At 40.7% G+C, this 14380-nt stretch overlaps 1 protein-coding gene across 1 annotated transcript in view; it reads right to left on the bottom strand.

Moving 5' to 3' along the window:
- Positions 1-646: 646 nt before the first annotated feature.
- Positions 647-14380, bottom strand: part of LOC126398628 (tyrosine-protein phosphatase non-receptor type 14-like) — a 61649-nt gene continuing 47915 nt past the window's right edge. The window contains exons 15-20 of the mRNA XM_050058122.1: positions 13202-13342; positions 9940-10158; positions 5155-5283; positions 4688-4922; positions 3012-3175; positions 647-2552 (exon numbers count right to left, since the gene is read on the bottom strand). Of these exons, the coding sequence (XP_049914079.1) occupies positions 2424-2552; positions 3012-3175; positions 4688-4922; positions 5155-5283; positions 9940-10158; positions 13202-13342 (1017 nt within the window). The 3' untranslated portion in view covers positions 647-2423. The remainder of the gene's footprint in view (positions 2553-3011; positions 3176-4687; positions 4923-5154; positions 5284-9939; positions 10159-13201; positions 13343-14380) is intronic.

Here is a 14380-nt window from a genome sequence, read left to right as displayed (position 1 = left end):
GCCATCCATCACAGCCGAGTTGTTTACACATGAGAGTCGGGGCGTCAATGCAACAAAATCCCCGTCAGCCCATCAGGACAGCTGCCTCACCACAAGGGGCCTATTAAAACTGCAGCGTGTGCCCAAGTCACGACAGAGGGCCGGTACAGAGCGCTGTGTTTGCATTAGCACCTTGTGTGAGTGCTCTGCGCAAATTAATGTTTCCAGAACTGCAGAAGAAACCCTCTCCGACACACGCACATTATTACTAGCTGACGGAAATGATAAATGAATCTGTGGCCACAGTCTTAAAGAAAATAAGGCTTTATTGCATAATAAGCAAGTACGACAGCTTCATACATGTCTGGGGAGAGAAAAACAAAAAGACTTGATGCACTGAAAACGCATATACAAAACATATGTACACATACTTTGAAAAGTATTTGGGAGTTTTGCCAAAAAGAAAAACAATTCAGGGGAAAAATTAAATATAAACAAACAGTGGAATGCCGTGTGAGAAAATACTGTCACGAAGAGAACAGAAGTGCAACAAAACACTTAAATGTCAAAAGAGCATAAAGCTTATACTTATTTGAGAATATATACATTGAAATATAAAAATGCATGCATAGTTTATTATGTTGCGGTATTTTTAGGGTACCAAGTCAAAAAAAAAAAAAAAAAAAGGAAACTATATAAAACATTTGTAGAAATCTTTTTCTCACATGCCCATTATGTACAAAGTTACTTTGGACATGGCTGGCTTTGCATCACGATTCAGAAAAATAAAAAAGGATATTTAATGTAACATGTGAAAGGAAATTCTTCAGAGTGGAGTTTGGATCAGATTAGTTTAACAGCTGGCTTTGTTTTTTATTTTTGGCGATGTCAATTGTGTCACTTTTTTACTGTTATCCTTCAAAAATGAACCGAGACATCAGTATTCTGCTACTGCCAAATCTTCACCTGAGAGTTAGGTAAATTATTTGAAATGTTAAAGTTGTTCTTACAACAAAACACCAACTATTAAATACGATTAATGGTATACTCTGCAGGATTAAAGTCAGTTACTAGCTGTAAACGTAGAAGTTAAAGTAAAAGCCAACTTTTGATTCATTCTAATTTGGCGTTGCCTCTCGCCACATTTGCGATTTTTTCGGTGCTGTCTCTTGGATGCCTGCTGTCTACGCTTTAGAACCTGGTCGCTACTTTTTTACAAAGCCCCAACCTCACCTGGGAGCTGTGGGGGTACATGTCCTTATGCCCCAAACGCAAAAAATAAGAAGAAAATACAGGCACAGAAAAATACACCACCACACTCTTCTAGTGGATCATTTGTGATGACTGAGAGGGATTATCTCTGTATTCGTCTGTACATTGTTTTAAGGAAAATCCTGCATAGTATACCTTTAAAGATTTAATCATTGGAGGTAAAAAAAGAAAAAAGAATTTAGGTGACTATCTAGAACCCTAAAACAAGGACAGGGTGGTCAGCGTCTCCTTGTTTCATGTTTCAAATAAGGCACAATAATGCAGGGTGTACAGCATTTGCTGTATTGGGACACAACTGACTGGAAACTGTGAAATAATACGTATAAATTAACTCCAATTCATTAAATGAACACTTTTTAGACTTGAAATGCTTTTAGGAAGGAAATGTGACGAGACACATTTGATCACAAAGTGCTGTGATTCAAGACAGAAAATGGGAGCGATCCGTTTGGCATTGACAAGGAAGGCTTTCTGAAAAGTATAGTTAAAATTAAGATGAGCTCAAAGATGAAAAATAAAATTGTCAATGCTCCGTTCAATGGCAGAGTTGAGCACAATCTCGATAGAAATAAATAAAAAACATTTGTTACAATGTTGAAGTAAATATTTGCTGTATTAATCAATACTCTGTTAAAATAAAAGGAACATTTTAGCACAGTGATTTTAAAGAATACTTTTGTTTGGCAAACTCTTTCAGAGTATAGAGAATAGTAATAATACTGCTGCCACCTACTGTTCATGCAGCATAGTGCCATTTCTAATCATGGCTAAATAATGAATGAGAAATGTAGCAGGCAGAGGTTTGATTTCTCAAGATATTTCCTGAGAAATCTCATGAACACATGGGGGGGGCACGTACATGCATTCTCCACACAGAAGAAGCAGGACCAAGAATTAAACCCAGGGGGGAAAACTACATACGCTGATTAGGAGAATTGGTCGTCAATTTTTATACAGGCCTACGCGAAACCTTCTCTCCTTTGAGGTGAGTTGAAAATCCACCACAAACTGCCTCATAGAAAACTCAACATGAATCTCTGTATCTGCCTCCAACCAGCTATCAGTTACACTGTATCTGCTGCACAGTCCTCACGCTAATTCAAAGTACCGTTGTCGTTATCTGGTGCCGTTCTGCCACGTCATGTAAGGTCAAAAGGTCAGGATCCCCCGGCTCAGATGAGGCGGGAGTTCTTGAGGAACTGGATGAGGACCTGGTAGACGAACTTGTACTGGGAGATGGTCTGCACCATCAGCATCCTCTGCTGCCTCAGCCCTGACAACATGGTGGGAACCTCCACAGGCTGAAGGGAGGGGAGGAAGAGACAGTGAGTGAAACATGAATGGAGAAAAGGAGGCAAGTGAGGAACAATCCATTAGAGGTGTAAACTGTAAAAAGGATGCCTTAGAGCTACATTACTCTGTGCAGTAACACGGTTACATGTATGTTGGTTAGAAAAAGACACAGTTACATTGAAAGTCTATGAACCTGCCTCATCTTCTGTCAGATGTATATGCATTTTCTCACTAAAATAAAAAAGGGATCATACTTGGATTGACCTGGGGCCTATTATTCATTAACGTCACAAAGACAACACCTATTTACAAAATAAAAGACCTGTAACTGTGTCTTCATCTGGACAATTAAGCTGTGAATCAATCCATGTGATACTGTGATACACACATGCTGTCAACGACATGCTGCGATCCTACAAAAACATAATCACAGCCCAGTCAGACTCTTGAACTTGCAGTCCACCCACCTCATTGTGCTCCAGGCAGCTGATCATGAGCTCAGTGAGGATGACCACTCCGGTGCGACCCACCCCGGCGCTACAGTGAACCACCACAGGTGGATTGAGGCTCTTTGAGGTGTCCAGCATGGAGTTGGTGTGTCTCCTTACAGACTGGATCTCCTCCAGGTAGGCTGCAGGGAAGAAGGAGGGGACAACGGTGAGATGTGGGCACTGAAAAGAGAATTTCTTGAATGCGGATGACTGATTTTGCAGCTCACTTGTTGCATAAGAACCTCTTTTCAGAGTGTGTCGCTTCTGTAAAGGAATGGCAGATACACACTTGATTTCTTGTCGAGAGTTAGATAAGAACATCGATATCTTTCTCATGCCTGTCCGATAAATATGAGGCTAGAGCCAGGAGAGGATTAGCTTTAAGGGCAAACAGCTAGATTGACACTGTCCAAATGTAGAACCAAGACAGGACAGCAGAGAAGACTTCTATCATCATAATCAAGGACTGAAATGTTTGCTGCTGTTTCCATTCATTTTTCAATATTTTTTTGCACTCAGAGCACCCTTTGTTTTGTGCATGAATGTCCTAAATAAATTGACCATTTTGCATTGATCTCCCAGCCCAGTTGCATTAATGTGCAGGTATCTTCTCTGCCGTTCTGTCTTGTTTGACTATTGTACCGACGCACCCAAGACAAACGTTCCTGTTGCCCTAAGTAGGTGCAATTTCACAGCACTTTGGAAAGGTAGACCCATGAATTATAATTCACATCTCTTTTTTTTTTTTTGATAGATTAAAGCAACACTTCACCCACAAAATTATCATTTGTATATCACTTACTCACGCTGTGTTATGTTGAATTTGTGAAGACAACTTTATTTTTCTCACATGCCTCCACGATAAATGAAGAATCCAAAAACTTGAGAAAACTCTTAATAAATTCAAGTCATAGGGGTCCATGTTTGGCAACAGCTAAACTATATCAAAGCATTCCTGTATAAGCTTTCACACAATTTGTGCAGTATAACCCAAGTCTCACTTCAGCATAAATAATGTCAGGCACAGACGAGTTGATCGCCTGGGCAAGCACGTGCATTTAAACTCTGCTCAATGGAATACATACATACAGAGTTCAAACATGCTAGTTTCTCGTACGGAGAGGTGTTTTGGGAAGTACTGACCATACGACTGGATAAATGAGACTTGGATTACACTGCACGAGTCATGTGAGAGTTTGTAAACTGATGTTTTGATATAGTTTTGCTGTTGTTAAATGTGGCTCCCCGTTGTCTTCACAGTTTTCTCTGTTTTTGGATTCTTCGTTCACCCGGGAGGCATGTAAGAAAAACAAAGTATACTGCACAAATTCAACGTTACATGGGGTGAGTAATTGTTATAAAAATGATCATTCTGTAGATGAAGTATTCCTTTAAACAGCTGACAAAAAACATGCTTACCTTTAGAGGTGCTGGTGGGAAAGTCAGGCTGGCTAGTCTTTATGCTAAGCTAAGCTAATTGCCTGGTGGCTCTAGCTTCATATTTACCGTATATGAGTTTGATATCTTGTCTAACTCTCTCCAAGAATAACCATTCCTTTCACTAGACACTGAATAATGACAGTGATGGTCTCATCACTTTATGTTACGTCTTGAAATTCACACAAACCGATGATAACCACGACGACACTCACCGAGGAATCCCTGGACATATTCAGGACAGCCCTGCTCGGGCCAGTCAGTGTACTGCAGGTGCCAGACCGTCCTCTCCTGGCCAGATAGCAGGTGTTTGACCTTTAACCCCGTGGTGGCGTAGCAGCCCGAGTCGGTGCGGAATTTGGTGGTCACCTTGAACTTGCCGTGAGTGGCTGAGTTGTGTTTGGAGCCCAGTTTGGGCCAGTAGCGGTGACTCTTGGACCTGCCACCCTCCTAGATGGAGCAGAGAATGAAGATTGGAGGATGAAGATGGGAAAAAAAAACAGATGAAGGTGATGAGGGAGCTCTGATACTTACACATAAACACAAAGACGCAGTAACACACACGCTCTCACTGTTATCCTATTTCTCACACACAGACAGACGCCAGCTGTCGGCCGCTGAAAAATATCCACATCTGCGTGTGCCATGTGTGTGCCATGTGTGTGCATGTGTGTGTGCGTACCTCCTCGGCAGTAACCATGGCGATGACGTTGACCCCCTGCTCCCAGACCATCTGCCAGAAGTCAGCACAGGTGTTGGCTAGCGGGCCCTGGGTGGCAATGTAGTGCCACTCCTCCCCTCTGATCATCACCTGGGAAAACACACACACACACACACACACACACACACGAAGAATCAATTAGTGCACATGGAGATCATAGTGGCTGCAGTGCAAACAAGAATCTACCCACACGTGTAAACAAACTAATTTGCTTTCTACTAACCAAACTGAAATTAAATAAAAAATTCACACTTAAGCCAGGAATTAATTTATACTTTAACCCTTTACGTTCTGCTCACCACTTTGGTAGAGCACATTTTGAGTCACTATAGCTCAATGAACAATACGTTGACCTTCAAAAAACCTAACTGAGCTATCTCTACCATTCCGTTTAAGTATGTTATGCTAAAAAAATCCACTAGATGTCGCTGTGTCTTTAAAAAGTACACCTTTGAAGTTTGCCTCCTACAGGAAGTAACCAAAAAAGTCACTACAGACATCAGGGGTCTCATTTATAAACATCGCGTACATACAAAACGAGGCCTGAAAGAAGCATACGCCATTTCCCACGCACAAGTTGTGATCTATAGAAACAGACTTGACGGGAGAAAATTTGACCCATGCTTACAACATTTTGATGATGGGAAATTGTCTAATATTTCTTGGCAGATGCCATTTTTGGCTTTTGTCCGTGTGTACATTTTTGTATGGATCCTATGGGACCCCAGGGCTCTGTGTGATGGGAGTTACAAAGTTAGGCATATTTTTCTGACATATTCTAGTTTCAGAGGTCTTACTGAACAGATTTATGGAACTTCATACAAAAAATAAAAGTCTAATAAAGGGTCACCTAACCTTTTATGACAAAGGTACTGAAGCAAAGCTAACATAATTAAGTGGATTATTTGCTATGAAATAAAAAAGTTCAGATCAAGATCATTCACTTATTAAATTATATATTTAATGTTATCCATTATATATATATGCTAAAATCATTTTGTAAGTATGATTTTTTTTTACCGTCTAAAGCCACGCACAACCAAACAGTTGCACTGTCATTTTATGATAAAGGTAGTGATGTTATATTAATAAATGTACAATTTTTATGAAATTAAAAAAAGTATGAAAATTCACTGTTGTTAATACCATGAATCTAATGTTATTCCATTATAGATTTTATTTTTTAAAATTATATCCGTATGATTTTGCAACATTTCTGAGATGTTTTCACAGTATTGTAATGGTTAATATCTAGAATAAATATGTGGAAATAATACTTGTTCCAGTAATATAACTAATTTCATGTTAACAAACTGATACATGTTGGTATACTAACATGTTACTGCCATTATATCAGTACATGGTTTGTTATTTTGATGTTTTCTTTCTGTTTTACAAATACCAAGAAGTGACATACTTAGTGTGAATATTAAAGGGTTAAAACAAATTAAATGTTAACATATTTTTCTTTCCTCTCTTATTATTTTTTTTAAATTATTTTTCTCTCTCATTTATTATTTTTTATTTTATTTATCCTTAAAGTCATACTTTCAGGGTGGGGGTGGATTAAATGTGTGTGTTAAATACTCCATGGTTGTACCAAGATTCTGTTACGGTGTCATTTTCTTTTGTGTGTTTGTGGATGTATATATGAACATACTGGATGTGTGTATGAATGTCTTGTTGTTAAAACCAATAAAGATACTGCTGGAAAAAAACAACATCAACATCTTATTTCCACACATTTTGACAATAATCTAATTGACCACTGGAGGGCAGTGTGATCATCATTTTCACCCACAGTTTGAGTCTTTCCCCTCATTTATAAAACTATCAACCCCTCTTCTTCTTCAGCTTTCTTTTACCTTCCCTAATTAATAATCACAAGGCCTCACACAGCTCTGAAAAAGTTCCCATCTTCACTACTCCTCAACCACAGAGCACCATTACATAATGAGCATGTCCCGGCTAATTCCTGGGGCCACCTCGTGACTGTAAACACTGTATTAAGAGATGGATGTGGAATAAACAAGGCCTTTTGTTCTGTGGCAGCTACCTTAAATGACGGGGGGGAAGTAAGAGGGTTACACCGTGATAGGCAGCGATTCAGTGCCACTTTGGTGAAATGCAAACTCATGCACACACACCAGCTTGTGCGCACACACTGTTTGCAACTAAGCATGAATAGAGAGGCTAGTGAGAGCAGCTCAGGTTGACTTAAGAGGGTTTGGAGTTTGGACCGCATTCTTTGGGAATTCCACAAGCTCTGTGAGCTTAAAGGCCCAAACAGCCTTCAGCAGCTGCCTTTCATCCTTTCCTCCGAGCCGTTCGCTGCTTAGGAATGACCACAACAAAGAAAAGTGGAGAGCTGAATGTGTCGAGTTTATGCTCTGTGTTTTAATTTATGGTGTATGATGTGGGTGTTGCAAAGCACTCTGAGAGACTGTAACTGTGATGGAGCCAAACACATAAACTTGAATCTTGTAAAACACTCTGTGAAATATGACTTAATTTGACTGTTTTACCAGTCAGTATCATTATTTTCCTCTGTATTGGTTCACACTTAAAACTGGCAGATGGTTAAGTACGATTTAAAATCCAGGCTGTCATATTGACACAGTAAACATCCAATATTGTATCATGTTATCTATGAAAAGGTGCTTTTCTCTACACCTCTTTTTATGTGCATGTGTAACCATGTCGCTCCAATTTTGGTGACAAGATAAACTGAATAAACGTGTTCCTTTATGTATTTTAGTTCTTAAAAGGGACAGCCCACCCCACATTCAAAAACACATATTTTTCCTCTTAGCTGTAGAGCTATTTATCAGCCTAAATTGTTTTGGTGTGAGTTGCAGAGTGTTGAAGATATCAGCCGTAGAGATGTCTGCCTTCTCTTGAATATAACTAGATGGCACTAGTGGTGCTCAAAGTGCCATAGAAAGACATTTGAGACACTCAACTGTGATGTCTCTTTCCAGTAGTTATGACCCAGTTACTCAAGATAATCCACAGACCTTGTTGTGAGCAGTTTCATGTAGGAACTATTTTCTCTCAACAGAACCTCACCCGCCAACTGTATCTTTGCGCAGAAGGAAGTGTGCATCTACTCATGGACGGAAAGGCTTATGCTCATGACAGCATGAGATGTAAACATTCAGGGCCTGTGTCCACATAGCTTTTTTCTGATCGCAGGCATCCTTTGAGAGCATATGTAGCCCCATGCGGTCGCCTAGATAATAAGAGTCGCACCCAGCGTCTTTTTTCGGAGCACTCTAACTTTTTGGTGCAGTCGCTACAAGTGCTTCTAGTTGAAAATCTTTGATCTTTTCAGAAAGGCAATGGTGGCGTCACTGCTGCTTTTTTTGGCTAGGCGACAGTCTACTGTCACAGCACAGACAGAAAGCCACTTTGTGGAAGCAGATCTGCCAGCAGACAGCTGAGTGTACGCACTGCAAGCTTATTGTTAACTGTGTACGTTAGCTAACCTTAATGTCAAGATACTGTTGTCACACGTAGCACGTCAATAAAAAAAACGCTGGGAGCACTTTTTTCATGATGCGCTCCCCAGGGCCCTGCCCCCATTTTTCTGTTAAGGAAAAACGCTATTTGGACACAGGCCCTGAAGGCTAGCCTGGTTCCAGACCATAGACCCCGCCCACTCAACTGAGTAGGCTTCCATCTCTGGTCTGGCATACTTCAATGAATTTGCGATTTATCTCGTCCAAACGATGGATGGACCAATGAACGCCGGGGGTCTAGCGATTAGCCAATCAGCGCCACGCTGATGTCAAGCTGTACGCCGGTGGGTAATTGGTAAGGATAGCAACAATGGCGACCGCTACAGATCCTACAGACCACATTAACGATGCTATCGAGGTATTTCGCCACTACTCGCGTTAATGGAGGACCAAATTAAGGAAGCTGCTAAACTGGATTTAACGGCGATGCAGCTGGGCGTGCACGACGACGGAGACATTTTAAACGGGCAATGCTCGCTTGTTTTCGGCACCCCCGAGGCATGGATACTAATGACGTCAGATTCTGGGTGAGTCGTTGATCTCTACTGATTGGTTAGGGAAAAATCAAATTCCCTCCCCCTTGTAAATCGCCTTCAATGGAAGCCATGTCAGACTGAAGGTTCTGCGAGCTTCAGTCTGACACTCAGGCTACCTGAAGGCATCCTCCTTGGCTGAGCTGTAACCTTAGCTAGCTCAGTTGTGCTCGTTGAGCTAGCAGTAGATGTACGTTTCCTTCTGCACAGTGATACGGTCAGAGGGTGTAGTCTGATAGAAGGAAAATAGGTGTTTTGAGCACCACAAACCAAGTGCCATCTAGTTTTATTATATTGGAGAGAAGGCAGACATCTCTACAGCTGATCTCTCCAACACTCGGCAACTCACAAGTGAACAACCTTGAATGATAAATAGCACTACAGGCAAAATATGAATTTTTGATTCAGGGGTGAACTGTACCTTTAAGCTTTATAAACCACTTATAACCCCTGAAAATTGTATAGTCACAAAACAGAAGAGAAGGCCTTTCTTAGATCATGAAAAGTTGACGATACACAGTTCTCATAGGACGTATACAACGTATACATATGGAGAAAGGCCTCCCACCTTTAATCATTAAGCACAATACAATATATACAAGTCTGGATTAAAGAAAGGTGGGTGCTATAACCATCCCTGAAATTTCTTTTTATACTTCTTAACACTGTTACCCTCGACCCGTTGAGCGCACCTTGATATGGGAGGCATTAATGTAGCCCGTGTTGTTCTCCTTGTTTGGTACAAGCTCGACCCGGTTCTCTTCGTACGGAACGACGTCACGGAAACGGTTGCGCTCTGTGTTTTCGGGCAGAGTTGCTGTGGTGAGAACACAGTCCGCCCTCTTCTTGGGCACCTGTTCATACTCAGTGAAGACCCGCTCCTCTTCCAGCTTCAACTCCAAGGTCTTACACTGGAGAGAAAGAGAGAGAGAAAGAGAGGGGGTGTTAGTCATTCACATCATTCAGAGGTTTCTCTTTCAGTCCCTGAGGGGCTTTCATTCGTTTACATTCCAAAATACCAAAGGGACTATTCACACCAGAAGAGTCCAGAAATCTCATTATAATGTACGTCCACATTTCTAAAGTCTCGTCAGCACTCACAGCTGAATATCAAAGAACTCAAAGCGTGTTTAATGCATCCACACAGCTGTAAAAGAGCAGAATAAGCAGCGGTGGTATTCATTCAGACAGGGGGGGCATGTTTATTAGGCCAGTCATGTTTGAGAGGGCAGCATCTCTCTCTTTCTATCGCTCTTTCTGTGTGGCTCGCTGGCTCTCTCTCGGGTCACATTCTTAACATACCAGCGGGCCTAGAGGCGATAAGCACCACCATGCCACGCGTTCCACAGCCCACTTAGGGCTTGCCCCCGTTAGCTTAGCAACAGTCGGGACAAAGGCTGGGTTTCACACCTCCGCACTCAAAAGGGAGCTAACGGACAGTATTTGGGAAATGGAATGCATTAACAGTGTGATTATCAGCAACTGTCTTTGAGTTTTACAGCGACAATCTGCAGCATAGCTTCCTTTATCGCTGCCAACAGGTGAGGAACCTGTACGTTAAAACATCCTGCATTAATGCTTCCATCTTAAAAAGGAAATTTATTTGAGCTGAGTTTGAGTTTGAAGGTTTTGTGAATTGTATAATGAAATAAAAAGACTCTTAATCCACCCATCAGATCTGGATGACCCAGTGCTGAATAGAAGTTTTAGGATCCTACATGTCAGAATGAAACAAAGGTATTACATCCAGACTATATACAGGTTTTATGTCAAAGAAATCCCATTCCACAGAGTAACTTAAAAATAAATGGGAATTCATTATTTCTAGGATGTATAGATCTTAAGGCAAAGCGATCTGTCAAATATATGTTTGGTATTTTGATATCTACTTGCAAGAAAGCCCTCATAAGGTGCTGGTTGCTTCCTGAACCCCCCACATTAGAAGAGTGAATGGATATTGTAAATGATGATGATGATGATGATGATGATGATGTAAATGATGATGAATAAAGTTTGACTTGACTTGACTTGATATTTATGTTATGGAAAATATTACCTTTTCTCTTCATCTTCAGAAAAATGTGTTCATTAAATTCTGGGCCAAGTGGTGAAATACGTAAGACCCTTACGACCTGACTTTGTGGAGGTATTGTACAAAAGACCCTATGATGTTTAGTCAAGCAAACCTCACTGACTGCTATTCTAATTTTATTTATTTCTCTTTAATTCATCCTCAAGTCTCTCCGACATATGGCGCTTATACGTACACTAAATGTCTCCCAAAATGTTCTACAAAGTTCTTAAGATTGTGAAAAAAAAATTAAAAGCAGGAGAAATGACTTTGCATGTCATATTTTATGTTTTGCTTTATAAACTGCTGTGGGGGGGGGGAATTTAAAATATACACATATATATATATGTATAAAGGGAAAATTAGGGTAATTTTCAGATTTCGAGGGTGGCATGGTATAGTCATTGCAGCTTTCCATCGAGGTGCACTAATTCATATACATGAAGAGAATTTGGTTGGAAATGTCCAATTAGATTCTTCATTAACCCAAAGCAGAGAGAGTGCTGGAGGTTGTACGGGAGCCAGGATGCAAAACACTGGCATATATTTTGAGAGTGCCCTGTAATAAGACAGTTTTGGTCTGAGATGCACAAAATACTGGAGGACATTTTTGACATAAAATTCCTATTTAATACTTTTATTTTAGGAAAAGCTGACTTTCAACCTGGACACTTTAACGAATACTTATTTGGGGTTTTGATATCTGCTGGTAAGAAAACCCACACATTGGCTGTTTCGGACAGATGTAGTTGATGAAATATACATAATGGCAAAAATTCCCTTTTACTTCACCTACAAATGAATAGATTTATGAAGTTATGATGAAACTGGATCACATATGTGCGACAGTCACCGAAACAAATTAACAGATCGCTTAAAGGGTGCCTGGTCTCCTGACCAATTTACAAATATTGTCCTGAAATGTCTCCCAATTTGATAATGTCTACCTTTGGTACGCATCCCTTTCTCACAATGTAAAATAGTTTAAGAAAACTTTATAAGGTACACACTGTTTAAAAAAGGATAATGAGGAAAGAAAGTCCAAAGTAATGCTGTTTAACTGCTGTAAACCCACAATACTCTTTGTATCTGCAAGTACATATATATATATATATATGTGCACTGCACTTCTTTGGAGGTAGTTGGTTGTCTGCTTGCCATTAACCCTTTAATATGTATATATATATATATATATGTGTGTGTGTGTAAAAAGACTCTATATAACTCAGAATAGCAGCTGTTAATTGTGGTGTGTGGGGTTGCAGCAGTATACCAGCGTCACAGTATACCATGGTATGTGTAAATTTGCTTATCTCAGATTTATTTTATATCTTTTAAGGGAGACTTTTTATACATACTCCCATTGAAAAAATGGTTTCCAAGTTTTAATTGTAATAAAGCATTTGTTCAACCCCCCCAGAAACCCTCCTGTTTTCTTTCCTTTAAGGGTCACAGTAACTGGTGTCATGAAACCATGACAAATTTTAAGACTGTTATCATACCGTGAAAGTCTCATGTAGTTATATTTTCAGTCTAAATGGGTTGTTTATGTGCTTCTAGAGAAATTGTGAGTAAAAATGACAACAAACAATAGTTTGTTTTGTATATACTGTACCATAAAATGACAAGAATAAATCTGTATTTTTAACATTATAATGTATCCTGAAAGGTTTGGGTGAAGTAAAATCTACTGTGATGCAGTAGCAACAAAAAAATGACATTATTTAAACCATATCACCATCATTTTTTAAAGCGGTCTATCAATCAATAGCACATACTGTCTAACAGAAAAATAAACCAAAAGAAGATCTTTCAAAAATACTTCCCAATACACAGTTAAAGATTAATAAACTCTGCATGTATTTCTTAAAGTAATATTTTACCCGTTCGTCTGTAGCAGCCTTGGCACCGTCCTCCGCAGGGCTCTCTGGGACAGGCATTCGGGCCACGTAGAGTCCGTTGAGGGCAGCCATCATCAGCGGCCTCTTCATGGAGTCCACGGACATCTTCTGTCTTTCCAGCGTCTTTAAGAGAGAGGAAAATCCCGGTGTCATGGTTACAGGTACCGGCAGCATCTCGAGACTGACCTGCGCCAGCCTCAAATCAGCGAGCGCGCACATGTGAGTGTGTCGAGGTGGGTGGGGAGAGTCTGACGTATGCGTGTGCGTCCTGTTTGTAGGGCAAACCTGGCTGTACCAATCCACTTGTATTCCGTCCAAAGGTGTGAACTAACAAGCCCTGAATGTAAAGCCTATTAAGAGTAGACGTGCAGCTTCTTATCCATCTCACTTCGCCCTCAACGTCTTTTGATGCTTTCATCCTCGCTTTGTCCTCCTTCACATATTTTTCATTCTTCCGGCCCTTTGTTTATTCCCACCCACCTCTTTAGCCTCCTTTTCTCCACAGAACACACGCTCCCTCTGTCACCCTGCGTTTTTTTTCCTCTCTACCACACCAGCCAAACTCTGACCCACATCGCGCGGTCCCTCCTTCCTCCGAGGATTACCTCTCCTAATCTCTGATGCTATTAAACCTCCAGGGCAGCCCCACCTCCTTCATTCCCTGTGGGACAGTCAAAACAACAGCTTGGGGGTCACCAGGGGTGTCTTCTAGGTATGAGATGAACCAGCTGGTATAAACGAGGGATAACAGCTTTGGACTTTTGGATCGAAGTAAAATATTTTGGAGTTCCCTTGACTCACGCTACAAACAGCCAGCAACACCAGGTCACTCACTCTCATCAAAGTGAGGCGATTATATGATTTAACTTATACCTGGACTCTGGTGCTGTGTCAAATGTTTGTGCCTTAATAACACGGAGCCGACCTACACAAGAACACACAACCCAAAGAATAATCTGAGGGATTTATGAGGGTTTTAGCTTTCTGGGGGGACTCAGAGCCTAGTGCTACCCTCTCAGGTGCTGAACCCCAGATTACTGCTAATCAGGAGCTATGAAACTAGCTAGCAAACAACAGACCGAGATGTTTAAAACTGTACCAGTATGGAGCAGGGTGTTTGTCCAGCAGTGGAGTTTCTGATGGATGACTTATATATTTCAT

The sequence above is a fragment of the Epinephelus moara genome, chromosome 12 (genome assembly GCF_006386435.1).
Source record: "Epinephelus moara isolate mb chromosome 12, YSFRI_EMoa_1.0, whole genome shotgun sequence".
NCBI lineage: Eukaryota > Metazoa > Chordata > Actinopteri > Perciformes > Serranidae > Epinephelus > Epinephelus moara.
The sequence above is the reverse complement of the archived record's forward strand: the minus strand, read 5'-3'. Positions and strand labels throughout refer to the sequence as shown.